This window comes from Grus americana, chromosome 13 (genome assembly GCF_028858705.1).
Source record: "Grus americana isolate bGruAme1 chromosome 13, bGruAme1.mat, whole genome shotgun sequence".
NCBI classification, from domain to species: domain Eukaryota; kingdom Metazoa; phylum Chordata; class Aves; order Gruiformes; family Gruidae; genus Grus; species Grus americana.
This window is the reverse complement of record NC_072864.1, coordinates 20374632-20402094: the sequence shown is the minus strand read 5'-3', so window position 1 is coordinate 20402094 and position 27463 is coordinate 20374632. Positions and strand designations below refer to the sequence as shown.

Sequence of the window (27463 nt, the reverse complement as noted above, 5' to 3'; positions counted from 1 at the left end):
CGTAGCCAAACCAGCTTACAATTTTGACTTTTCAAAACCTTGCCAAAGATTGCAGCCCTGAGGTCTGGCCAGCCCTTGTTCATCTGTGCCGGCCAACGTTTAGGACAAGAAAATTCCAACATAACAATTCAGGTGCCTTCACCAACCTGGCATCGCTGTGCCTGGGCATCCCGCAGCCTCTCGGCAGGTGGGTTCACTCCGGTGACTTGCTAACCTCCCAGCATAAGGTGCGCAGCACGTGTTCCCTTTGCATGACGCTGCGTATTTATTCACAGCTCTGCGAGATCGGCTGCAGTGCATTTTCATTCTGTGTATTGTTCTCTGGGGCTGGTGATGCCATCGCATTGTGCTGAGTTTTTAAGAGTGCAAGCAGCGCTGCTGATGTGACTCCCTGGGAGCCTACTTTGCACTGGCCCGGGATAAAATTCAGTAGTTCGTTCTCTGTCGGACACACGCGCGTGCAGGGAGGCAGGCACGCCGAGAGCGATGGGGTTAGCGTAGCTGGGACACTGAAAAACTATGCAGGATTCACCCAGCTCTCTGGTGATGGATGGATACTCCAGCAACGTGCCAGCCTTCCTAACCAAACTCTGGACGCTGGTGGAAGATCCTGAAACGAACCATCTCATCTGCTGGAGTAGCGTAAGTACAGCGAATATCGGGTGTCGCTGAGTGCCTGCAACACCGGGAGAACCCGAGGTGGGAGGCACGAATGATATCACAGCAACTTCCCTTTGCTTTACGAGTGCTGGCCAGCTAACCGGGAGAGTGAAAGGACCGAGAGTTCGTTAGGGGACCTTTTGGATATACTCAATATTATTTATTTGCAATATTGTGGCTTTTCTGTTTCAAAGGGACAACTGGTTTCAGAGTGTTTTAATAAGAGTATCTCCACATTTCGCTTAAGCATCTTAAAAGGTATCTAATACGGAATCTTCTAAAAATCCAGACTCTTTAAGGGAGAGGTTTTTCACCTTTGCTAAAATTTTCTAGAAAAGGTGCAAAGCCCTTAAATAATTCCACTGCTCTTTATGTTATTTCACATGTATTCTGCGAATGCCTTGGGAGAAGGCAGCAGATAAACAGCATTCAGACCTGCGGCCGAAACCTGTGGTTTAAACAGATCTCAGACTGGCACCCTAAATCGCTCGCTGTTTTGGAAGAGCTGTAATTAATGTTTCAAGTAGTCTGTGAGATGATCGTGGTGATGTGTGTGCGTATCGTCTGTACAGCTTCATAGGGATGGATGGCTTTGCTTTGGCTCCTTATTTGTCACTGAGGCGTTAATATGCTAAGTGCAATCAGAGAATTAAAATGATTTATTTGTCTCCCTAGTACAGTATTTTGATACCACGCTGTGCTTTTGACCCGACTGAGACTTCCTGCAAATGATGTTGTGATTTGTCTGCAGCAGGGAGTTATCGGATAAGTTGTGTACATACACTTGTTCTCCGATATCGAGAATCCTTAACAAAAGCAGATTTTAAGGGGGGGGGGGGAAATCTAAAGCAGCCTTTCTGTTATGTGTTCGTGTCCAGTAGAGTTTTCATTCAAAACTCGTGATGGGGTTTGAGCTGGATTGCTGTCCAAGGCAACGGCTGCTTTCTGATGTACGTGTTACGTGGCCATACCTCTCCCAACCACTGAGGTTTGGTATCCTGTGTTTTAAACAAGGACTTTGAAACTAAGAAGGATTTTCTCACAGTTTATAAATAGTCCCATCTCTGTTACGCTTGTAACACTGTTATTTTTGACTGACTGCCACCACGCTTTGCTTGCCTGCAACCTAACATAGGCTATAGCTACGTTCTTGCGAGGTTTGGTAAAGCTTTTAGATGTCTACATTGCCCATGTTGCGTCCCCCTCTTCTATCCATCAGCGTTGTTGGAGCTGAGAAATTGTGTGCATGCCTAAGATTTCTGGATGTAATCAGAACTCTTAGAAAATAGGACCTATGAACTGTTTCTTAGGAGAAGAGATGGGGAGGAAACGTGGTAATGGTTTATATATACGCTAAAGGCTGTTGTAAGGTGGAAAGGAAAAGTCTGCCGTGTCCATGGTAGATTGGACAGGAATAATTAAATGAATTTTTAAAATGGAAGATGTAGTCAGGAAGAACTCCTAGCAAATTCCTGGAGTAGCTTGCCTGGGCAGGGCACGGGGTGTCTGTCAAAAGCAGTGAAGATAAGCATCTGCCAAGACTGACACCTGTAGAATCAATTTTGCCTTGGGCAGAGAAGACTTTCAAAGTTTCTCCCAGCTTGTGCTCCCATGATGTAAGACAAGCAAGGCACAGCTGCTGTGTGGGAACAAGCTGGCACATGCCCGATTGGTTGGTGAACGCACAGGAACTCCAAAGTCTCTTGTGTCTGTAGGAACCCTTTTGGGTGCACCAGCTTCTGAGAACATTACAGCCCTGAATTCAAAGGAATGACCTCCTAAGGGAGGCTATAAGGAGATGTTCAGGGACGCAAAACCCTTGTGTTTCTCATTTTACATCAGCCTGCCCAGCCCTGGGACACACAGCTGTATCCCAGAGGGAATGAGTTGGCAGAAGCACAAGAGAAGCAGGATAAACCAGCTCTGTCCCCAGAGCAGCCTTTGCAGTGTTGGGAAACCCTGGTCCCTGCTGTCATGTCTGCAAGCTCCGACTGCGAGGATAATTTCAGCGTACAATTTATTAGTGAATCTCTTAATCACCTGACCAGTCTTTGCTTCTGCTGCGTGGGTAAAGAATGACGGCAAGGACCCTGGTGATGGTCAAAGGGCACCGTCAAGGCAGTCGCCATCAGTGTTTGCAGCAGTGAACAAGGAGCAAGAAGTATAGCTGACCCAGAGTCCTACATTTGTAGGCGTGCAGGGTTAATTGTTAGAGCTGACAAGCCAGAGCACGGAGGGAATTGGTACCCTTTGGTGATGGAAGTGTAGTGGCAAGGAGTAGGGCAGCCACTGGCTGTTTTCTGGTGGCCGTGGGCAGGCTACAGGCACACACCTGGCCCCTCGTTAGTCACTGAGCTTTCTCCTGATTACACTCCCTGGTTTAGAAACTTCCAGGCAGCCCTGAGTGCACCCATGCAGCTGCAGACCCTGTGATGGGTGCGTGGTGGGACCCACACATCTGGTACGCTCTTACTGCAGGCAGAGCCTGAGTGCTCACTCTTACGAAACACTGTCCTCCTCTGTCAAAAACCAGTCCGCTGTGAAATAACCCCCCCAAAGCTGACACACCGTTTGACTGCCGGTAATAACGCTGAACGCAGCAGGAGGATGATTGTGGCTGTGCTGATCTCAGACCCCTTCCTGCCTACATCATGCAGACCCGGTGTCTTTAGCTGGCTGTCCCTTGAAACTCAGCTGCAGCTGAGTTGGTAAGTCCCTAATATCTGCTGATGTCTTTGCATTGGCATAGGTCTCTGCATCTTGCCTGTCCCTCTGTAAAGCTGTGGTGAGCTTGGGCTGCACAGTTGGGTGTTTCCCCAGGTAGCTCTTTGCAGCTCTTTCTTTCCCCACAAGCAAAGCCAGTGTGAGCCCCTATACCGTTCTCTGCAAGGTTACAGAAATGCCATATGTGCCTCAAACTCCAGTCTGAAATCACGATTCTTCATTCTTCCAAAACCCCTGTGCTGCCTGCCCACCCGGAGCAGAGAGAGGCTTTAAGGTGGTCCCCCTGCCCCCATATCCTGGAGACACTGAGGCTGTTGAGGTTGGGGATTTAGAAAACATCATTGTTCCTAAGTGTTGGCTACAGATGAACATGAATCGCCAATTCTTCTGTCCCTTAAAAAGGTTGCATGGATTGCTGTTTGCAAAACGTTTCAAGACTGCTTCAGTGCGTTGTGTCTCACAGGCCCTCTCTGTACCAGCTTAAAGTGTCAGCAGGTAGAAGGCCAGGCAGGGAAAGCACATGGCCTGCAGCCTGCCTGTCTCTGCCAGCGATCCCAGGCGGTTTGCATTGTTTTGCAATCACAGATCCTGGCAATGCAACCCCAGAAACTGATATTTTATCTGGTTAACACGCATGTTGCTAGCTTGGACTGTAAAGCATGACTCCTAACGTTTTGTGGGTTGCCTTTGTGGCTGTGTACTTTCAAAACTAATCAAGAGAAGGCTCGTAGAGCTTCTTGATCAGCACAGTGTCTCCAGAGATGACTTGCTTTCTTGCTGTGCTGTGTTTCCTGTGCCATGTCTCCAGGCAGCACTCCCTCTGGGACTGCTGTGCTCTGGAGCAGATGGGTTGGAGTTAGACCTATACAAGCAGATTGAGGGGTTATAATGGCAATTCCCACTTTCCAGGACCACCTTCAGGCACCAGAGTCTTTCTGTGAGGTCCGCGCAAGGGGGGGACGGTCACAGTCTACCAGCTATTTGGATGCAAAAGTCTGCAGTTTCTTTCTCACATCTAAGGCTCTCAACTAAGCAGTGGCAAAGCTTAGTAGGAAAAAGATCAAAACTGCAGTCGTAGAGGACTGACAGTACTAGAACTGAAGGGAGCACATCCGTCACTGAAGGCTGCTGTTGCTCTTTTCAGCTTCAAGGTGACAATTCCAAGAGCACGACTTCCCCCGCTGTAGGACTCCAGGGGATCACCTCCTCCTGGGCACCTCTCATGGTCAGGGATGCTCCCATGACTTCACCTTTCTCCTTGTCTCCTTTGCAGAATGGCACCAGCTTCCACGTGTTCGATCAAGGACGCTTTGCCAAAGAGGTGCTCCCCAAGTATTTCAAACACAACAACATGGCCAGTTTCGTCCGGCAGCTGAACATGTGTAAGTTCAACCTCCAGAGCCTGGGCCGTGTGGGTCCCACAGACACGGGGGGAGTGACAGAAAGGGCAGGAGGGACAGGGGGCGTGACAGAGAACTCTGGATAGAAAAGTTGAGATCTCACATACATGCACTATTCTGGCATTATTGATTTTGCCAAAGGGGACTTGGCCTCTGAGATCCCAGGGGAGTGATTTCCTTGCATTGACCTTAGATTCCAGCATGAAATTTCTCTTAGATTACATTGGAAGAGGTGAGCTAAGAAATTTCAGTTACCAGGTTTTCTGCTTCTCTTGCATCAGTTTGATGACTTATCGTTTCTTTTCCGTTTTATTCTATATGGGGCTTTTTTCAGCAGCCTGATACTGTGACACCTCCCTCAGAAACTGCTGCTTTTGAGGGTGGCCTGCCCAGAGCTTTTCCATTTCACCGGCCGAGTTAACAACGGACAGTACTTCTCCCCAAAAACCTTGCCTTGCTGATTGGACATTGTCACCCCTTAAATGAGGTTTAGGTGTAGTTTTCAGCCATATCTAGACCATGACTGTATTAAATATGGCTCTTTTCTGGCAGTTTTTGGGAGTTTTTCAATGCATAATTCACAAAGTTCCTCAGTAAAGTTTTAACTTTGCTATTTATCTATACAATAGCACCATTGCAAATTTTAGGCCCGTCTTTAGATATGGTTTAGAAACCTTTCTAGGACTTCAGAGAAGTACTCAAAGTAGATTTCCAAATGTGCGTGTGACCCTTTTTTTCCAAGAGTGGCACCTGATGCTGGTCTGTGCCTTTGAAAAACCTTCCCCTGAACCCCTTTGGCTTGCAAATCAAAACAGATTTCCTAAGAGCAGGCATTTCAGCTCCTGGCAGACCAAGGGTTTGTCAGCGAGGCTTTCATGGTGTGGGGGCAGTGGCAGGGGTGGCCAGTGGGATGCACAGGGCTCTCCTTCATGCCGGATTGCTTGTAGATATGGCCCATAAACATGCCCGGCCGCAGGGAGGGGGTACAGCTGTGCCTTGAGCACCAGAGCAGCTCAAAAAGTGTGGGGAGCGAACAGAAATATCCTCAAAAGCGATGGGGGTGGGAGGTGAGGAGGAAGGCTTGGGTCTTCACCTGCACCCTCTCCATGCAGATGGCTTCAGGAAGGTGGTGAACATCGAGCAGGGGGGTCTTGTCAAGCCTGAGCGAGATGACACCGAGTTCCAGCACCTCTGCTTCCTGCAGGGCCATGAGCACCTCCTGGAGCACATCAAGAGGAAGGTGAGGGGGCAGCGGGTGGGGGGGCACACGCCAGCCATGCCTTGGCAGATCCCCCAGGGAGCCGCTGGGGCGGGAGGGCTGAGGCTGGGGCGGGAAGGCAGAGGCTGGGGCGGGAAGGCAGAGGCTGAGGCGGGAGGGCTGAGGCTGGGGCGGGAAGGCAGAGGCTGAGGCGGGAAGGCTGAGGCGGGAAGGCAGGATGAGGTGGGAAGGCAGGCTGAGGTGGGAAGGCCGAGGCGGGAAGGCCGGCTGAGGCAAGGTGGGGAGGCCGAGGCGGGAAGGCCAGCTGAGGCAAGGCGGGGAGGCTGAGGCAAGGTGGGAAGGCTGAGGTGGGAAGGCAGGCTGAGGCAAGGCGGGAAGGCTGAGGTGCAGCAGACCCCTGTTCCAGAAGGTTCCACACCACTGGTATGGAGAAGCTGTGTGGTGCTTTTCCAAAACATCCCTCAACAATACATCCCAAAACTTGACTAATGGTCTGTGTGGAGATATAGCTGCCTTGGTTTGCTTTAAGCCTGCTGTCTCTTTATTTAATTTGTTTTCCCCTGGGCCTTCTGCTAGGAGAGAAGTAATGAATACTTGTTTCCTGTCCCTTGGGCGTCTCAAGCAGGAAATGCCTTGTTTCTCCCCAAACAGGAGCCCTTCTGTGCCTGCCACCATGGCTGCCTGCCCTGTCCCTTTCTAACCCTCCTGTGTCTCTTTTTTGGGGGTGGATTGACCAGAATAGCACTCCATGATCATTGCGAGGGTCTCTTGATAAGTCCCAAAATGCTTGTTTGCCTTCAGACCACAGGCCACCATGCTATAGACCGCTCAGCATAACTCCAAGATCACCCTGTGGTCTGGTTTCTGTCCTCCCCATATATGTGGACGGTTGGAGCAGGGGTCCTCGGTGTGCAGGGACTGGCTTTCATCAGAATTTGGACTCTTTTTTGCTCTGTCGCTCAATATCATGAGACCTTCATGTAGTGCTGCATGCCCAGGCTTGCTTCCCACCGCTCTGCTTTTGAATCGTTACCCGCTTTTCTAGAAAAGTATGGCATAACTCCCACTGGGTCTCCCAACAGTCGACAGAAGAGAGAACCTATTCCCGCCCTCTCTCTGGTGTCTTTTAACCTATCATTGATGCCCAAAAAGGGCTGTTCTCTTACCGAATTAGCATAGCGACTTCAGAAAAGGGACTTCAGCAAAAGCCTTCTGGAAATCCAGGTGTAATATGTCAATTAGAAGCATTACCTCAGGTTCATCCCTGTAAAACACAAGGCTGGACTGGGTCTCTCTGTAGTTAAAGTAGAAAGATTTAATCAAACAACTTAGTTCAATTCCTCCCTGGTCCTCAAAATACTTTTTTTTTTTCTTTCCTAAGCTGATTTGGAATAAGTCCCCATTCTGCTGCCAACAGATCCTGAAAGGATTTGTCCTGCTCTTCACTCTGTTTTACCCTTTTGGCCCTTGCAATAATACCCTAAGGATAGTTCAGACTGTTGTGCACATCACCTGTCCTAGTATTTCTGCATGTCAGAGCCCGGCTGGTGGAAGTCCTGCACCAGAGCCGTGGCAATGACACTGTCCATGGCCCTTCTTGCGTTGGTAAAATTCATCTTTGATTTTTCCTCCTCAGGTGTCGGTAGTGAAAAGTGAGGAGACCAAGATGCGCCAGGAGGACCTCAGCAGATTGCTATACGAGGTACAGATACTGAGAAGTCAGCAGGAGAACATGGAGTGTCAAGTGCAGGACATGAAGCAGTGAGTTGGATCCTACTCGGGCTGCTTCTTACGGGCATTTGCTTCTCTAGAGTTGTAGATCTTGGGGAATATTTGGAAGGAGGAGCCTTACACACCTCCCTCCCCAGGGAGCACATGCTGAGCCAGGGGCTAAGCACAGGGACTAACTAGATCTGTTGAGACAATAACATCTAGGATTTCTATGCAGACCCGATCATCTATAAAATATGAATTAATGCTCAGCTTCTCTGTCTTCAGTGAAAGGTAGACATCTTCTCTTAATTTATGATTTCCCTTTACAGATGAGGAAAGCACAGAGGAGGCCGTGTAGGAAATATGTGTATAACCTGAGGATTTAACTCGGATAACTGTGTTTCCTCCAGATAGAAATGGTGGTAAAGATGTAAATCTTTCTCACACATGGAAAAGTCCTTGGCAGAAATGTGGTGGTGTCCACTCCAGCTATTAAAAAAAATATAAAAAATATATCTGTCATCCTCCACCTCCAAAATATATGACTGGCCTAAAATATTTAAGACAGAACTGCTCTAGTGTTTAGCCCATGGACCCATCTCTCTGAAGAGTGTGTCTTCTGATGTGGCCAAAATTGTTGTATAAGAGCCAAACAAGCAAATGCAATGTTTCTTGCATGTGCCTGCCTGACCTCCAGCTGTCTGAGACTCTGGGATTTTCTGAGTCAGACGTGGTCACTAGGAATTTAGTAAATGGATACGGTTTTATAAATCATGTACTTGGAGAGGGTTTTATTTGCTTCCAGAATTTTAATCCTTGCAGAGAACTTTGTTTTAAAAGCACTTGAATAATCAAAAAGACCCCAAAACCTTCTTTTATAATGAAAGCTGATACTCATACATCACCAGATGATGCTGGCATCCTGGGCCTTGAGAGAACATCATATACTGTGCAACTTCATTCCAGCCCAGCACCTTACATGCAACAGATAAATATTTTTATCCTACCTCAATTTTTAATGACTCCCACACTTAGCACATGTATGAAATCACGCCATGAAATCCAGGTACAGTGGCAATGAAAGAGTTTCTAGGCTTGTATCTTATTTAAGTTATAAAGAATTCCACTATCAATGCTTTGTCCTTGCTTCTAGTTTATTCTCCCTTTTGATATGCTGGCTCCTTTCCTCCAGCTGGCAAAAGGCAAAATTGCATTCAACTGATGAAAAGAATACAACTTTTTATAAACTAAGACCAGAAATCGCAGGTTGAAACTATGTTAAGAAATTTACTCTGGTGAAGAACCGTGAGGACATAACTCCAGTGCCAACTGTCAGACGAAGGAGAAAGCTGCTTTGCTGAAAGTCCTGTCAGTACCAGAGCAGAAAGTTCACCGCAGAGATTCTTGCTGAAGCAAGACCTACCATGCTCTTTCAAGCCCTGGACCTTATCTTCCCAGTTCTGTCATCAATTCCACACCAGACAGGACTAAAACCACCTAAGGGATATGTAGCAAAAGGATTTATAAATTTCACCTGTATGATTGGTTTTGCTGGCTTGTTGGTTTTGGTGCATCCGTATATACTCTTGAGATAAATTCACTGGCAAAACCTTTTTCAGCATGGACTTGGCTGGCATCCAGGCTTGGAGGCAGTGCAGCAAATAAACTGTGCGTCTCCCCATCCTGTTTTCTGGGGCTGACTGTCCAAGGAAGCCTGTAACTCCCCTGTGTGCTGCGTTTGCAGACAGAAAACAAATATGCTCTATGCAATTGCAAGCTGGACACAGGTCTGCGCTGGATGAAATCAGTGACTCCCATTAATGAGATCATCACAGTCCTCCTAGTTCGAGGCTCTCGGATGCAGAAGCATCCCTTTAGCTGCTCCAGTCACTCCCAAACATGCCTTTGTACCATCACATGTATGAGGTTTCAGCAGGCAGAGTACATAGGATCTCTGTCCATAAGATCTCTCTTGGTCTTTGGGGACAGTTGTGGAGAGGTTGGGCTTTCTTGTCTCTGCAGAAAGAACAGTCTTGGTGATTCAATTCATTCAAAGTCACAAATCAGGCCTTGCTCAAATTCTGAGTTGGCCCAAATGTTCTACAAAAACTAAACACACATGTCTTCTTGTTACCTTCCCCTATAAATGGTTTCTCTTTATTTGTTTCTCCTCCAAGCTTTGGTCTGTAGTTATTCTGATGTTGATGAAAAACAAGGAAAGGAAGTGTGTGACCCCGTTTGGGACACCTGAAAAGAGCCAAGCACTGCAAGAGCCCCAAAGTGAGACAGACTTGCACAGTTGGGTCTACCTGCTCTAGGCGAACCTGATCTAGCAGGGGGATTGGACTAGATGATCTCCAGAAGTCCCTTCCAACCCCTACCATTCTGTGATTCTGTGCCTCACGGCAGCACCATGGGCTGTTGGGATGTTTCTGTGCTCACAGAAAGTTTCTGTTTCACTTTCAGGCAAAATGAAGTTCTTTGGCGGGAAGTTGTTTCTCTCCGGCAGAACCACTCGCAGCAACAGAAAGTGATCAACAAGGTAGTAACTCACTTGTACTGCATGGTGTATGTCCTCCTCTGATTTTTTTTTTTTTCTTGTCACATAATTTTCTCCACTCTGATATTGCAGTGTATTTATTTTTCTTCTCTTTCAAATTGTGTTACGTTCCTCTGTGTCCTATGGAAAGTGGTCATTAACACAGCATAGATTATGCCCTTGAGCAAAAGATTTTAAATTCCCTGTCAGTCCTTGCTGTGATGTTAGAAACCACTTTTCTGTCAAAGTCCTGAGCAAGAGAGCACAACTTCCAGTAATTGCCCTGTATTGGCTGTGTTCTGGTTGTACCGATGCCCTTGGGCTCCCCAAATCTTTCCTCTTTCCTTTGTACAAGGGAGGAGCCTCCCCCTCCTGCCACCACTGAAGCTGCAGGCAGCAGAATTGGCCAGCCATTCCCCCAGAGGGGACCTCCAGCAACTGTTGGGTTTTCTGGTGTTACTGGTATAGTCGAGGAATTACTGTACAACCTTTTAGACTGAAAGAGCACTGCGGAGCCATCTCCCTTAAAATCTAGCATGACCTGTACTAGAAAAGGCCTCTGCAGTGATTCCCGGATGGTGCTGACGTGACTGAGCATGTCACATTTCCCAGTCCCCCTGCGAGCCACGTTCTGACCCTCACGTGGCATCACAGAGTCATAGGACTGGATAGAAATGCACGAGGCTATCAAACCTTCCTCCAGCTCGGAGGCTGGACCAGCCACACCACTCATTGTAGAGGCATTTATGCAACTCTACTTTGTTATATTGAGCAATGAGTAAGAGACAGCTGTGGTATATAATAATAACACTCTCTTTGTTTGGAGGTCAAAGCAGAGCATTAGGCTCAAGCTGACCTGGGAATATGTTGCTAAGTGATTCCTCTCCAAAGCCATTCTGCTTCCTTTTTAGTGTCCTGTTATATCAACACTGAGTACCACGGGGCTGAAAAACTCAATTTGAAAGAGCTGAGACCTCCATCCAGGGTCTCCCCTAGGGGGTTGCCTCTTTCACTTGCAAAGTCTTTGTCAGACTTTATAGAGCCTTTTACAAAGGTCTCTAAAGACTTTTACGGAGGCCAAGTCTAACTCCAGGCCTAGGAATGTTCGCATGTGTACTTCACAGGCAGATTTCCAAGTCTAACAGGGCTAGCTGGAGTTCTGCATGCACAGAAGTGGAGAAAGAAAACGCTGAGCACGTGCATCTAGCAGCCTTCGCACAAAGCAGGCACCTGGCTGGGCTTCTTGGAAAGCCAGGCAGGTCCTCTGAGTTCTTGGAAAGCTTAGTGCGGTTTCAGGCTCCGATGGCTCATGCAATTTGGCTCCCATATTTCATGGCTGCTCCCAGCTTTGGGGTGGTGGTGTGAGGGAGGAATGTGTGAGATAAGAATGGCTGCGAGAGCAGGGAGTGCTGAATCACTCTGCTGATTAACACCGGATTTTGATCTCTCCTGACAGCTGATTCAGTTTCTGTTTGGCCAGCTCCAATCAAGCCCTAGCAGCACTGGGATAAAGAGGAAGCTGTAAGTACCCTTGTGTGGTGCGCACACGCTCACGGGTGCATAATGCTGCCCCCTCACTAAAAGCACAAGCTCAGCTTGCCCAGGCAGGCGGTCACCGGACCAGGGCACCATGGTGATGGGAAATGAATGGGCTGAACTGCCGAGTCAGACCTGCTGACATGCCCCATTCAGTGGTCTTTAGAGAAGCACCGTGTCAGCTCGTGACCTTTATTTGGGGAATACAGAGTGAGATGGGAGATGGGAACACTAACTAGTGGGAGAGTAAATGGCAGGACCCCACTGCTGGTCCTACAGGTGCCAGTTTTGCCACTTGTCATCACTGGGAGCCCATGGACACCTTTAGTTTAGCCCATGGTCACTGAACGGGGTGTGTATCCAGCGCAGGTTTGGTGGCATGTAACATGCAGGCTTTACAGAGGGGAAGGTGGAGGAAGATTTTAGCCAAGAGGTATCTTTAGAGTCATAAATAAGCTCCTCAAGGCAAGTGAATAGAGGAGCTTGAATTAGGAAGCTTAGTGCCTTCCAGGAGAGCAGCCATGCGTTTCTTGCTCTGTGGTGCTTGTGATCTAAAGAAGGGAGAGGGGCTCCTAAGACGAATTTGCCTTTGTGGCTCAGGCTGAGGGCAGAGACCTGCCACCAGTTCCCACCGTTATTGCCTTGTGGCCTTTGGCAACTCAGAAACTTCTCCGCGCCTCAGAGAAAGGAGCCAGACTGCCCAAGAATGGCTGCTCAGGGCGGGTTGATTTTCTTTAAGTCGGTGTCCTTGTTCTTGACTGGCTCTTCTTGTGAGGATTGTAAAGGAAACACAGGACTGAATGAAAGAGCCCATAACCTGTACAAGCAAGCTGGGTACTCTTACCTCTGCCTACCCTCTCTGCTGAGTCTCTTGGAAGGGATAAACACTGCACGGAGAGTGGTAGCAAAGAGGAGGGCTCAAGGGGAGGGTATCAGCTGCTTTGAGTCGCTGAGGTTCATGAGTGGGGAAATTTTCCTCCAGTGGAGTGGGGAAGCAGAGAAACGAGATGCCAGATCTGATCTCTAATTTCCACAGTCAGGGCCATGCCCTCCCTGTAAAAGCTTTGCAGCCCAAGAAATGTTGTCATGGACCACTGCTTTTTGAAAAAAGCAAATCATTAGTGAGAAACTGTGCTGCAAGGGGCAGAAGAGCACAAAGCTGTCTGCACAGCAACTGTGGTGGCCTCCTTAAGAAGAGGGATCACACTGATAAAACTCAGCTGCAGTTTGCATGGTATTGTGCATGTTAATTTGAGTTTCTGCTTCCTTGGAAACACAAAAATCTGTGTTCAAGGAACCTCAAGAGCCTTGTGTCCATAGCTGTCCTTCTATCTTTCACAGTTTTGTTTTCCTGCCTCTCTTTTAAATGACTGCAGGAACGCATAGTGTACAGCCTGGAGCAACTGGGGGCTCTGGGTAGGTTTGGACAGGATGGGCACGTCTGTAGGTCCCACGGGCACGGCTGACCTGGGAGGCTGTTAGATGGGTTAGGTGCCAAAGTTACTGTGATAAGAAATGTTGGATGGGGAGGTTCATTTGTGGCTCCTGGAGCAGAGAGCTGGACACTTACAAATTCAAAATTGTCGCAGGGATAGCTAGGATATCTCGGTGTGTACTGAAGGGTAGCTTATGCCATAACAAGGTCCATGTCAGGGTGATTCAAATGTTCTTTTTTATTCTGTGTCTTTAATTAATGTCATAGAATAGAAAAAGGCTGTTAAACGAGCTGTTAGACAGCACCGAGATCTCAAGCACTGTGGCCACTGTGTCCTGCTGTATCATGCCCTTCACTGTGGGATCTAATTGAGGTTGGAGCAAACCCATAATTTCTCCCAACGTATCCACCTCCAGTGTCTGTAGGATGAAGGGAGCTAGAAATTATCTTCTGTCAAGCCTGTTAGATACTACTGTGGAAAAAAACTGTTGGCTTTCCCTGGTTCCCTCAGCCAAATCACTGTCTTCTAAATGAACACTGGAGATGCTTTTCCTGACTGCGGGGCAGTGGGAGGAGAAAAGGGATTTGCTAGGCAGTTTTATAGGATCATCACAGCATTAACAATAGTGGGTGTGTAGCAAAATATAGCAGTTCCCAGCTTCTCTGGGACCATATCACAAAACCAAGGGCTGCCACCCAGGAAGTTTCATGGTGGTGCTGTTTTGAGGCTCCTTCCCATTTCTGCTTGATTTCAATCATTTCCTGAGCATAAAGCACTCCTGCTACAGGACCCAGCATGCAGACCCACTCCTTGTTGTCAGTCGCCATCTGTAAAAGCCTGTCGGTCATTTTTTCAAAGGTTTGTATGCAATGAGTATAGGCTCTGCTCTGCTTTGTGTCTCCACCCGTTTTATTACTTAGCAAATGGCACAGGTTCCTTTTATGCAGTGCTACGCTGAGATGTAGCTTTGCCAAAGAGGCCCTGAGTGCGAGGGAGCTGGTAATGATGGCACATTCCAGTATTGCACTAATAATTTCAGCGTGGCTGCCTCCAGTTAAACAAGCTGAGGATCTAGCCCAGAGCTTGAAACCACTAGCAATTAGAAGAAAATATGAATTGAATTTGTTCAATTCACAATATAAATTGAATTTGTTATTTTACTTGCATCTTTCAAATAAAATCTAGAAAACTGAGATCATCTGTACAGCTAATGCCCTTTTTTAATGGTGACCTCCTTTAAAACTGTTGTTTCCCTTCCTTGTCCATACCACTGGACAAGACAGTAGCTTACAGCTGAGGAAAAACAGAGTACCCAGGGGAAAACAACCCTTGGCCGAGAGACATCTCGTGTATGAGCAACCAGAACCAGTCAGTACATGCTGGGAAAACAAACCAGTTTCTCTTCACAGACCTCTGATGCTTGACAACGGGATCTCAGCACCGCCGGTGTCCAAGTTCAGCCGGCATTTGTCTACGGACCCCCTCCATGACCCCTATTTCATACAGTCGGTAGGTTTACGCCAACCTCTGAGCTTTGTGGGATTTCTTTAGCCAGCGTGGAAAAATGTTTGAAGCAATAGTACAGATTACAGAGTAAGTAGTTTGGCAAGAGTTTGGCAGTGGAGAAGAGGTTTGCAAAGCTGAGTGATGATTTCTTCAGCTCCCCTGTTTCAGGGAGAGGTGCATGTGGGAGGCCATGGGTCGTGGGAGGGAAAGGCAGACCCCATTGCATAGCAGGTAAAAACTTCCTTGGTTTCCATGCAAGGAGGACTCAAGGGCACAGTGAGTAAACTGTATGTCAGATAGGACCTTGGACTTGTTCTGGTCCTCAGAAGGATAAATCTTTATGATTTTTTGCTTTCCTCTTAGCCATCGACAGAACCCGCCTCTTGCTTAAACAGCCCTGCAATTGCGGGAGGACCCATCATATCTGATGTTACTGAAGCATCACCATCCAACGTAATAAATATGCAATCACCTCCTGACAATGACAGGTAAACATATTTGGGATTAAAACCAGGGAGAGTTGGGTATGGACATGCGTAACTTCAAAAGAGTTTTTCCTGGCTGTAATTCTACCAAAGTTTCTGTCTGATTCGCAAATCTCTATAGAGATGGTGGGCTGGAATATTTCTTTCCAGATTGCAATGTGGGTCAGATTTTCAGAATTAGGGAGGGATAATAACAGCATAGCTTTCAAAACAAAGTCATGAGTTTCATGCTGAGGACTTCCACTCACCTCTTTGAGGAGTATTCCATGTTTCTTTATGTTTTGTTCTCAAGACAGGGGCTGTCTCAGACTTTATCAAATAATAAGATACTAACACTTGTTGTGTTTCTTGAGAGAAAGGAAGTTTCCTTTTGGCTTTGACAAAGAAGAAATAGAATCAAACCATACATCTTTCCGCTAATTAGAACAGAAAGGTTGCATCACAACAACTTCCGATGTTTGACAACTTTTCTGTGAAAAGGTCCCAGTAACTTAAGAACGGAATGCAGAGATATTTTAATGCTTATCTCTTCCTGCCACAGACATGCAGTGTATTTAGGGCTCGTAGCAGAATAGCTACAACTATGTCAGTGGAAAGTAAGTAGACAGATGAATCATGGAAACAGTTTCTCAGGCATAGAGGCAAGGCAGACTCTAGAAATTGCCTGTAAATCTGCTTAATAATTTAAACCATAGCCATAAAATTAGCTAGAAGAAGGTAAAGAGCTCCAGATTAAAAAAACAAAACAAAACCAAAAAAACAACCAACCTGGAAGCCATTTCTAAAGCAGAAAAAATTTAGTATAACCTTCAAGTTGAGTTGCTTACTTCTACTAATTACTGAGTGCCATCTGGTGGCCTCTGATCTATGCTGTGTCTGCGTGACTTGAGAATCTGAGCCAGCCCCGGCCCTGATGAGTTCAGGAGTGTGGTGCTTCCTAAAGCAACAGGAGCTTCTGGTGGGAGTTGAGGATTCACGAGATGAGAAGACGATCTAAAAGGAACGCAGATGAAGATTTTGTAGTGTCACATACCATCATCCCATGTGTGTGACATGCTCGTGTGTTGTCTTGCAGCAAAGCTAGTCTGTTAGTGTTGTAAGATGGTATTTTTTCAGTGTGGCTTTCCATGCCCCGTGCCTGTTGCCCTACATGCCTTTGTCACTTTGGCTCCAGTTGTGCAGTTTCACAGAAAGCTGTAAAGTCTCCTGTAAGTAGTACAGAGTAGATTTTTACGTACAAAATGGTACCATTCAAAACTTCAATGTCATATGTCCATCTAGGAATAACACAGAGGGCCTCTCCCTCTGGAAAAAGGCAAACCTCTGCTTCCAAAGAAGTAAAATATCTGACTTGGACTGTTGGATGTTGTTCGCTTCTGTTCCAAATCCTGCAGGGCCACAAGATCCTGACCTGTGTCATTGGCATCTCTAGAGTGCTTGCTGGTCCAACCCTAATTTCAGCATGGGAAGGTCTTACTGATCCCATTGCTATCTCTAGGGTGGAGACTTTTTTTTTTTTCAGGGGAGCCTGTCTACCCTAGTGACCCTTTAACCTGTCTCAAGTCTAACACTTATCTGAGGAACGATGAACACGTGGAAGTGTATTTTCCGTATTTGCAAAACAATCGAATGGAGCAAACTCATTACAGCTGTGACTGATGAAGTGACTGAAGATACTCCAGCTGAATATGTTTCTGAAGCTTGCTGAAAAGAAACCAAGTTTCCTGGTTTCTTTTGCCCTTCTAGGGGAAAGGAAAGACTCTGGGGGGGGCAGTCTGATGGGAAGTGGAAGCAAGCCCTTGTGCTATTGTCCTTCCCAGTAGTGCAAGGCCTTTGTGGAGCAGATGTGTGTGTGGTGCTAACTCTTGTCTCTGATACAGAGAGAAGTGCCTCATGCTGATCAAGGAAGAGCCGGTCAGCCCTGGAGTGAAAGCCACCGCTGAGCCTGACGTCCCCCTGCCAGGCTGCCGGGCTTGCTCTGAGCCCCCTGTGCTCCCGGTTGCCATGGTTCAGTCTGTTTTGGAAGGCAAAGGGAGCTGCGGTGCGGCCCCACCGGGGACCTCACAACCATCCGAGAGAAGAGGCAGAAGGGCATTGCTGGACAGGTGAGGGGAGCGAGGGAGAGCTGTGGCCCTGCGTGTTTCATGGCCCTCCCTTCCCATTAGCCAGGGGAAGGGAAGCTGACTTTAAGTCACCTAACGCAGCCTGGTGAGCTCCATCCTGTACCTGTGGCACCTGCTCAGAGGACCCTTGAAGCCCAGGGGACAGTTCACAGGGTTGGGGGTCTTGAAGGCCCCAACAGAGGAGGAGCTGTCAGAGCATGTGCAGCAGAGCCATGGGAGCAGGAAGAGGCTTTTTGCAGTGAGAGGGATTTGCCCATGGTCCAAGTGAAAGCTGGAGCCCAGACCAACACCCAGGTCTGTGGACAAGCTACACCTCCAGTAGCTCGTGTGTTGTCTGTCATTTGTTTTGTTGGGTCTTCTGTCACATAAAGTCATAAGGAAATACTTGTCACTGGTGTTTCTGTGCAGTGAATAAGGTGTCACTTGTGTGCCAATACACAGTGATGGAAGATGACAGTCAATCATCGTCATAACCTCTGCACTAAGTAGGACACATATTTGATAAGGCATCAAAGCATTTATCAGGCCCAGGCTTGGGCCTGAGAAGGAAATAATTTGCCTCCTTCCTTTTCCTCTCCTGTGCTGTCAAGTCAAATAGACTTTTCTCTTCAGTCTGTTCTCCCTTCGCATCTACTCCTATCACCTTTCCAAGGTGTCTTTCCTGAGTCCGTGCTAGAGCTGTCTTCAGGGGGCTGCCAGTCGCTCTGGCACCATCACATGGGCCACATGCTTCTGGGGAGGTACCGGGGAGCTGACACTGCAAGACATCTCGGCTTCCTCATCTCTGACTAAGAGTGAAAACCCACGAAACTGAGCTGTCTTGCTGTGCTTGTCTGCTTGAACTGGAGGGGCTCAGTATAATGCTAGGCAGTCCAAGGCAAGGGTAAAAAAATCATGCCTTAAAATCATGAAATAGCAAGTGAGGTCACTCACAGAGATGGAGAGTTGAGAGTTTGTGTTCAGTGAGTGCAGAAGTCTGATACGAGGGCATTGTGGTTTCATTCTTTTGAAGCCAGGGCACGCAAGTGTCCTGCATGTGACAGTCACCCAGAGAATGACGCCCTCTCGCAAGGGGCATTAGGACAGTGTCATTAGGCTCGGCCACAGAGCGATCTGGGTGAGCCGCTTCTGGAGCTGTGGTCTGCCGTGGTCTGAGACTGGCATCCCGACAGCACCAACGTTATGGGTGAGTGTGCGGCAGACTTCACCAAGAAAGCCTGGTTGCAACTTGGTGGATGAAGTAGAAGTTAACTGCAGAATTCATTTTTTATGGCAACTGCAGCAATGTGAGGACAGCTGGGGGGAAAAACCCCCGCGCTCGATAGAGTTATCAGAAAGGCTTCTATTTTCCTTTGGGTCCTTACAGAGAACCAAATTCCTCCTTCTCAACCCCACTGGCTACTTTAAAACAGTTTATTAGAAGAAAAAAACATTCTCTTTTAAAGACTCTGGATTTTAAGAATAAATTTTTATAGCTTTTGGGGGCTATAAAACACAGCAGGGCCTCACAGTCGCTCCTTTAGCTGAATGTCTTGGGTAAATGCAGTCTGCAGGCTTAATGCCTGCAGGTAAAACTCACTCCTTTAAAAGCCATTAGTTAATAGTAATTCCACTGCCTGGGACCCAGGAGGATGGGAATGCAGCCTGTTCTGAATCTCAAGTGCCTCTCTAGAAGGATTTCGTCTAAGGAAAGCTTTAATTTTCCCAGTCTTGAAGAGATGTGCACAGACTGTCCATCCCCAAACCACATGCGTCACCCAGGAGAGGAGTAGTCTCACTTGTTTTACCGTCAGCCCAGTCCCCTCTGTGCTCTGCTGGCTTGTACTTCTGGGATTAAACCAAGTGATATGGCATAAACCCAGGCTGACAGCGGGCTCTTGGTTTTCTAAATGAGGTTTAAACATAAACCTTACGTCAGAAGGCTGCTCAGTCCTGCTTTCTGTATGTACCTATGCAAGTCTCATTCATGGTAATATTTCTGTTGTCTTTTCTCAGAACAGATATTTCAGACCCGTTGGAGGGCACCGACTGGAGCTTGGAAGGGCTGCAGCTGCTGCTGAGGAGCCAGCAGTACGGCCTGGAGCCCGCCAGCCTCCTGGATGTGAGTGTCAGCCCCTCCGCCGGGGCGGCTGCGCGAAACGGCGGCGAAGCTCACAGTGGTACCTTTGGGCTGTAAATCAGACAGACCGTGCTGCTGCTTCTTGTGCGGCGCTTTATCCGTCACGTGCTGCCGATAGAGTCACAGCTCTGGTTTGACCTGCTCATAGGAACTGGCAGGATTTCAGACTTGAAGTGATGCTTTTTTACGTTTCTTCTGAAAATATACATATTTGAACTTACAGGAGCACAAAACGCAGTGCGTTTGGTAAAGACACCATCGTGAGACCTAACACATGTACATAAAATAGGTTTAATGTGACTCTAGCTAGTTTGGTAATTGCTTTGGGTGGGTTTATTTTTTGCATATTCTGCATCTTAGATACTCCTAGATTGTGTTTAGCTCTACTACCTTCCCTTTTTCCTCACATTCTGGGAAGTGTAGCCAATGTCAGATTCTCTCTCTGTGGAGATCTTTGTCTGTCTGCAGTTCTCAGGTCACTTTTCTCTAGAAATGGATAGTGGCTTTTTTCTTAAATATATATGCAGAAATATGAAGGTTTGATCCTTTCTCTCTTTCTCTCTCCTTGTACATATGGTTTGTCTATGAAAGGTTTTTGCCAATAATCAAATAACTCTACATAGCAAAAGAATCTATATGTCAAAGATCTGCTCCCTTGAGGAGGTGCTTCAGATGCAGGCACATGGTAAACTTGCATGGATAAACAGGAATGAAAAATCGTTTAAAAAAATCAATCTTATTCTCTTAAAGCCAGTTCCCAAGTGTCTGCGATTGATTTTGACTTTATGGGAAGCTTTTCTAATGGCCTGCTGCTCTGTCACTGGCTCCGTTGGTTTCTGTTTCTTATTTCTCATTAGGAGGTGTTTTCCTGTTACTGACACACTTTTCTCTCTCTGTGCAACTGAATGTCACAAGAGGGAGAATGAATCATAAAGCCGTACCCCAGATCAACAGCTCCTTTTCCCAGATTGCTCAGACTTCTCAAGAAATTGCCATCAAGACACTGATGCGGCAGTAATCTGCCCTCTGCTACTGTGTTTTGGAGCGCTTTTCAACACCCGTGTGAATCTAGAAGTGTCCTAGGACCCAAGAGCAGCAAAAAAGGGCTCTCACTTGCACGCGCAGTGACACAAACAGCTGCCCTGGTTTACGACACGACTGTGGCACCGGGCGTCTGCGCTTGGAAAGCAGCAAGGCTTGCGGATCCGCACAAGCGCCCACGACTCAGCCCTTGCTGTTTGCTGGCTGTGCTGCACAGCAACACACATGAGCCTTTCCCTGCAGCTCGGGTTAATGTGTCAGGGCAGCCGAGGCACGGGCGGGCGTTGCTTTCCGGCATCTCTGCCAGCAGGACTACAACCTCGAGCAGGCAGCCAAGGCAGACGGCTGAGGATACATGGATCTCGAGCCATTACACCTTTCAGAGCCCTAACTGTCTTTTTCTCCCAACAGGTCTTTAATCCCAATTTGTCTTTGAGTGAGTGGAATTTGACTGAAATGGAAGCCAGTCTGTCTCCGGTAAGAGATGTGTATTTCTGAGATAGGATAATAACAATAATACTACTAATAATGTAATTATGAAGTAGAGCTTGTGCCTAACTGAAGAATGCTCAGTTATTTTATAGCCAGAGGGAGAGTGTGGGAAAGCACAGCACGTAAGCATCTCCTGAGGGTAGGCTGAGAGCGTTATCTCATACCTGTGACCTGGCTCCCCCGTTCAGCCAGAGCTTCTTTAGAGACGTGTTGATGTCCTGGAGTCTCTGATTGAAGCTGGCTGCTCCAAACTTTCTCTTGGCGTGACTCTCACTTCCTACTAACACCATAGATTCGCAAAGTGTCTTTCTGCCAAAGCCCTTTATAAAATATGTCTTTGTAAAGTGCAGCCATCCCTGTACCTTCCAGGAGCAGTAAAACCACATGCAATTAGAATAGAGGTTCATGTATACCCGTACAGAAGAAACACGGAGAAATTCAGTTTGGCGGTATTTGTTTGGAACTGACATTGCCACAGATGTTTCTGAAGTGCGTATGGTGATTTAATAAACAGTGAAGGAAAAGTGAGTTTCCTGACTGGGTTTTTTCCTGCTTGATAGAGGGTGAATTCTCAGAGCCCTCACTGCCAGCCAGGTTGGATAAAGACTTGGACGGTTCTGTCATCTCTACAGACGCGCAAGCAAAGTGTAATCTATTCTAATGAAGTGCGAAAGGTCTCTAAGCCTTCTTCATGATATCGCTATCCTTTTTAGGTTTTGATTTAATAATTTTGAATTTACTAGGTAATTCCACTTCCTGAGTGTTAGGAAGGAGAGTCTCTGAAGAGAGAGATAATATTAGCAAGTCTTGGAAGCAAGGGGCGGTCTCTTTTAAAAAGGATTGCATGAGAGAAAAGGCAGGGCAGGGAGGATAGCTCGCATTACTGGGGGATGTTGTGCAGCATTGATGAAGCACGGATTTTCAGAAACGGCCTAGTTCTAACAAGCTCCCCTGTCTTTGTATAATTGTACATTGTAGTTTATATTTTTGCATCAAGATGCAGCGACTCACAGTGGATCTGGAGAAGAATGCAACTGAGCTGTCCTCCAAAGCGTTCAACCCACCGTTTAACAACGCCTGCCCAGGTAGGAGCGCTAGCAGCTCCGGCAGACTCGGCAATGGGGATGTAATTAAGGTGTTAAACACGTCAGCAGCCAGATGCAACGTCCAGCAGTGACCATTTGCCGCTTTCAGGGAACAAAACACGTTTGGTATTTTACTTTCATGATTGTCAGTCAGCAATGTTTCCACAACAACTGCTAAGCTAGTTACTGAGCAGTGGGAAATCCATGGGGGATAAACTGAGGTTTAAATGTAATGGAACTGCCTCTGCTCCTGCTTGGGTCCACATCATGTCTGTCGGTGCCTCCACTGTTTTCTCTGCCCGTTCATTGCCACCTAAGAGCAATGTGGTGATCTAAGTGAAGTAGGGGTGGTAAGAGCTGTCCGGGTCTTGTGTTTCCTCTCGTTCCTGCTGCAGAGGAAGTGACCTGGTAGCTGCTAGCAGTCAGAGGCAAAGGTTATGTCTCAGTTTCTCCAGACCTTTTACCAGACCTCAAGGGAAAGGTCCAGCTGATCTTCTTCCCTTCGCTGACTCTGATATGGACCTTAGATATGAATCTAGAAGTTTTTTCCTGCTCTTGGAATAGCGATATATTATTTTCATGTGTATTCACTGGGCTAGACCTGAAAAAGAAGCTTTCGTGAGCCTTAGTTTGGTGCTGTAGCCACCTGACCCCACCTCAGAGTTTTGATGTATTGTGTGTAGTTCAAGGACTTCCAGTCTCCACCTGAAGCTCAGCATCTTGCACGAGCATCAAAGGCCTCAAAAGCCCAGCTGCACTGGAGAGGATTCTTCTGCAGGCTGGGGTTGAACTGCACAAGAGGAGCATCCCCTGTTTGCAAAGCCTTTCTGGTCCACGCCGTGGTGTGATGCTGGAATAACAGGGCAGTTGGCAGATGTCTCTTTCTACAAAGCTGAGGAAAACCAGTTCTCGAGTGAAGGAGAAGTTACTCTTATCCACTTCTCAGTGTCTCCAACCATTTGGCCATCCCTCTTTCACTTCTTGTGAGGCACCTCACCATTCAGGCAGAACCCAGCCTGGCAACCTGCAGAGATTTCCACCAATTTTAATGGGCTTTTGAGTGAACCCAAGTTTAACTCAAGTGTTTCCAAGCATTTTTTTTGCCTGGAGTGAGGTCCCTCACCTCCTGTCGCAGTGGGATTTGCCTGTTTTCAGCTCTACATACATAAAGTCTCGTAACTTGCCTTCCAGAAACTAAGTTTTCTGTTGTCCTTTGCATTCCTAGGGAAAGATGTCATTCTTGAAAGTGCCCAGCAGTTCCTCATTGATCGTCAGTCAATCTTTGGAAACGACCTCATCAGCTTGCCTGAAAGTTCATCACTTTATGTTCCATCTGAAAATACGACTTCCTACCTGTCCTCTGTGGCTGTCCAAGGGGAGATCCCCTTAAACCTCAGCTCTTCAACTGACAGCAGCCAGTGATTTAGCTTCCAGGAAACACCATCTCCCTCCCACCCATCTAAGCGTCCACAGGTTTGAATGTAAAGAAACAAAAGTGACTCAGAAACCCACAAGAAAGTTTCTTATGAACTTTTGTGCCCTTTCTTTTTGAGTTGATAGAAATGGTCAATAGCTGTTGCATGACCCTCCCTGCACCTGGCTTTTAGTGTTTGCCCAGGATAACAATTTAAAACAAAATAGTGTTTCTGGTGCTTGCTCCTGTGGGGAGTGAGGACTTGGCAGGATTTTTTTTTCCTTGAAAATGCTTTTAGAAATTTCAAATCTTCTAATAAAATTTAAGTGAAGAGTAGCTTGAAAGTACATCAGGGACTTCATAAAATAAAGTGATCCTGACTAGCGTTTGCAACGGCAAACTGTTGGATTTTATTGGGGCAGCACAGGTTAGCGACGATGCCTGACCCTTCTGGATGCTGTTTTTTAAATAGGAAAATAGTTCTATATGCTAGTCCAATGCTCTAAAAATATTCTTTTATCCATTTTCTGGTTTTGATGGGATGTACTTGTGCCTCTCCCTTATCCTCCTAGGGTGAGTAGGAAAATGAAGATCTCTCGGGGTGTGCAGAAGATCATTTTCAGAGTGACCACTCCAAGAATGTGTCTCTGGGGAGCTGCAGACTATCACAGACCCCAAAACATCCCAAGCTGAGTTGAGAGGGTTTGCTGTTTGGGATTCTTTTTTTTTTTTTCTCCCAAATTTATTTCCTCTAACATAAAGGCAGGGCACCCCATACTTTAAAAACAAACAAACAACAGAAAAAAACCCCACCCCACAACCCATAAAAAGGGATAGACTCTTTTGCACACAGAATTTTCCATGTGCAAAGAGGACTGAGGGAGCGCACTCTGGGTTTTGGTGCTGGCTAAGTATTCCATGTCCAGTCCAATGATTTTTTTCCCTGGCCTTGACCTGTTCTATTTCTCCTGAAGATGTGCCTGTTGCATTATTGATGTATAAAATCTGATGAACCAGTTTAATTGATCAGATCCCCTTTTTAGAAGGACTCTCAGCTGCTCAGTGTAGGAGAAAGGCAGAAGGATTAGTCCACCGTGTCCCACTAACTTTTCTTCTGTCCTTTGTGCATCTGAGACCGGCCTTCAAAGGTTGATTAATCTTCCTTTTCCACGTGGTTTCTGACAACTGAGTTTCTCAACAAAGCAGAGCTTTGTTTTTTTATGCTGTAGTTCTAATGAGAACGTATTATTTATCTCAGTATCCTCTAACTGAGTTGCTTTTCCTTAGGAAAGGTACCCAAATGCAGTAAGGCAGACCCAGGAAATTCAGCTAACTCAGGCCTCCTAAGGGCTTAGACAGGGAGGTGTAAGCCGTGCTGGTATCATTTGAAGAACCGTTCTGCCCACTTTCATTGCCGTGACAATTCTCGTTTCTAAACTGTATTTCTAAGCATCTTGAATGGTCAAGCAGCATCCAGCCCAAAATGTAGTCAGTCAATCAGATGAATGCAGGTTCAAATTCTCCTTAATAAGACAGGCATGTTTTAAAGGGACCTTCCTGTCCCAGCCCTTTCCTCCATCCATTTATCGGTATGTGAACGGATGTGTTAGTTCAGAAACATTCACTTTTGAGCCCCTTTTTCCCCAGTTAACCACTATGAGCTGGGAAACGAGGTTGTGAGAACTTCCGAATTAATTCCAGCCACTGTTTTCATGTTCGGGACTAAGGGAAAATTCTGGCAGCCCCCATTGGCCTGGTATTTAGATGATGTGCTTGACTGTATTATGGACAAGGTTTTACTTTTTGACAGATTTGTGCTTAGAAAGTTCACCTAGATCAGCCCGTTTGCCACTGTGTTTTGTCATTTCCAGTGATGGAAAGTCATCAAGTTGCACTTTGTTTACTTCTTATCTCATAGGTAATTGAAAACTGTCTGGTGTCTGTCATCATCCGACAGAGTCCGTTATCCCCGTTCAAGATTTACATCCTTCTCTGAACTTTGACATGCTAGCTCGCCTTAACGTTAGCATTGAATGTATCAATCCAATAAGGTATTTAAGCATGTGCTTAACCTCAAGCTCCTGAGTAGTTTTCCCTTATTTTTATGAAGCCCATCACATGCTTGAGGTTAGACATACGCTTTGGTGTCTTACTGGATTGTCTATTGGGGTTGAGAAACGAACCATCTTAGGAGAGCTACTTGCAAGCAGACAAAGGTGCAGCTCAACCAACAAGGCTGCCTGACACCATCTCCGGCTGCAGCATTTTTGATACCACCAAGCAGCAGGCTGCACTCGCGGGGAGCAGCCGCTCGGCATGGTTCTTGGGTTTTTTCTTTAGGCTTTTTGCTCTACTATAACCATGAGATTGGAGCTTGATGGTGAGAGAGGAACCTCCAGGAAGAGTATTCGAGAGCCGCTCCTGTGAAGGAGCAAGCTTGTGTTCCTTGGCTTTTTACATTGTTAATTTTACTTGAAGGTGATGTGCTGAGACTGTGTTTTTGCACTATGCTGTACATTTGTAAAGTTTTACAGAAAACACTAATTAAATGTGTTTCTTTTTTTCTCATTTAGTCCTGCGCTGGCATTTCTCTCACTACTTTTGCCTACCCCTCATTCCTTTCCTCTTTCCCAAGTCTTCCCTGAAAGGAAAATAGCTTCCAGGAATTCAGGAGGTTCACCCGTGAGATAATGTAGGGCCCACTGGTGGGTTGTGATCATCTCGGCGAAACAGGAGCTGAGGAGATCTAGCGTGTAAAATGTGGCACTGCGAAAGCAGCTGAGTTCTTCAAACTAAAATGCTGGTCAGTGTGGTAAAAGAATCTATAGTTCTTGAAATTACTTGCATTTTTTTATCCTTTTATACTTTTTTTTCCCTTGCTTTCAGTGATAATAGAGCTCAAACTTCACTCTTGGAATTACTTTTTAAAATCTTTTGTTTATAAACTTTTTTCCTTCTTTATGTGTGATGTAATAATATGGTCCTTCCTGCAAATTTGTTCTTAGGGGGGTACCAGGACAGGCAGTGACACAGAGCACGAAACCTGCACAGCCCAAAGCCCTCAGAGCAGCCTTATCCAGCCTTCTCTCAGAAGAGGGAAGCAGATAATTTTTAGGACCAAGCTCACAAATGTTGTTGGCAGCATTTGCAGCTTTCTAGAGAGAAAATCCCCGCAGCGATGCTTTCAGACAGGCCCTTGCTCATCCTCCTGCCCTGTCTTGGAGGCCAAGGATTTTACCAGCATGTTTTTCCTCATGGAAGGTGGAAAACAGCTGAAGTTTAAAGCAATCGTATTTTCTTCCTGGAGGGCTTTTATGATTATTTTGCATTACGGTTAGGAGCAGTTCCCTTACCACCAGATGGCACCTACGCCCAGATAATTGGAAACGCATCTTTTCAACAAGCCCATAGTAATTATTTTTTCTTTAAATGCGCGCATCTACAAGGCCTGTTCAATTTTATTTATTGCAAATTATTAGAGATTTATAGAAATATGAAAGAAGACACTCCCCTAAACTTGGGTATGATTAATGAATTGAGGTCACCTAAAGCCTAGCTTCTACTCCTGAGGATGCAATTGTTGGTTTTATCATAAAACCAACGTCAGCCCTCAAAGATGAGGCCAATGCTTTTATGTGCTTAAACAGTGTACAGTTATTTTCTGACTGACTAGCACAGCCGCTTCTGCGTTAGGAAAATGAGAGCCGTTAACGCCTCGGCAGCATTGGCCAAGACTTGCCCATTTCCCCCAACTCTTTTTTTACCCTGCTCTCCAGCAGTCTCCACTTCTGTAAATTTTATTCTCTGGCTCAGAAGGGGAAAAAGGGGAGGAGAAAAAAAAAAAAAAAAGAGGGAAGAGGAGAAGAGAGAACCTGGCTGAGGCATCACTGCTGTTATCTTCCATTTCACGTTAGCACAAGACTAGCACTGTGATGTAAGACAGAAGCTAATGAAAGAAGAATTCCTTTGGT

The 27463-nt window shown here is 46.5% G+C and overlaps 1 protein-coding gene across 1 annotated transcript; it reads left to right on the top strand.

Annotated features, from left to right (window-relative positions):
• Positions 1 to 519: 519 nt before the first annotated feature.
• HSF4 (heat shock transcription factor 4) lies at positions 520 to 25899 on the top strand. Its single transcript, XM_054840680.1, has 13 exons — positions 520 to 642; positions 4658 to 4766; positions 5897 to 6024; positions 7640 to 7764; positions 10183 to 10258; positions 11712 to 11776; positions 14637 to 14736; positions 15097 to 15221; positions 17099 to 17323; positions 19337 to 19442; positions 20913 to 20978; positions 21991 to 22078; positions 23304 to 25899. Exons 1-13 carry the CDS (start codon positions 520 to 522, stop codon positions 23498 to 23500), a joined length of 1533 nt encoding a protein of 510 aa, XP_054696655.1. The 3' UTR covers positions 23501 to 25899.
• Positions 25900 to 27463: the final 1564 nt, after the last annotated feature.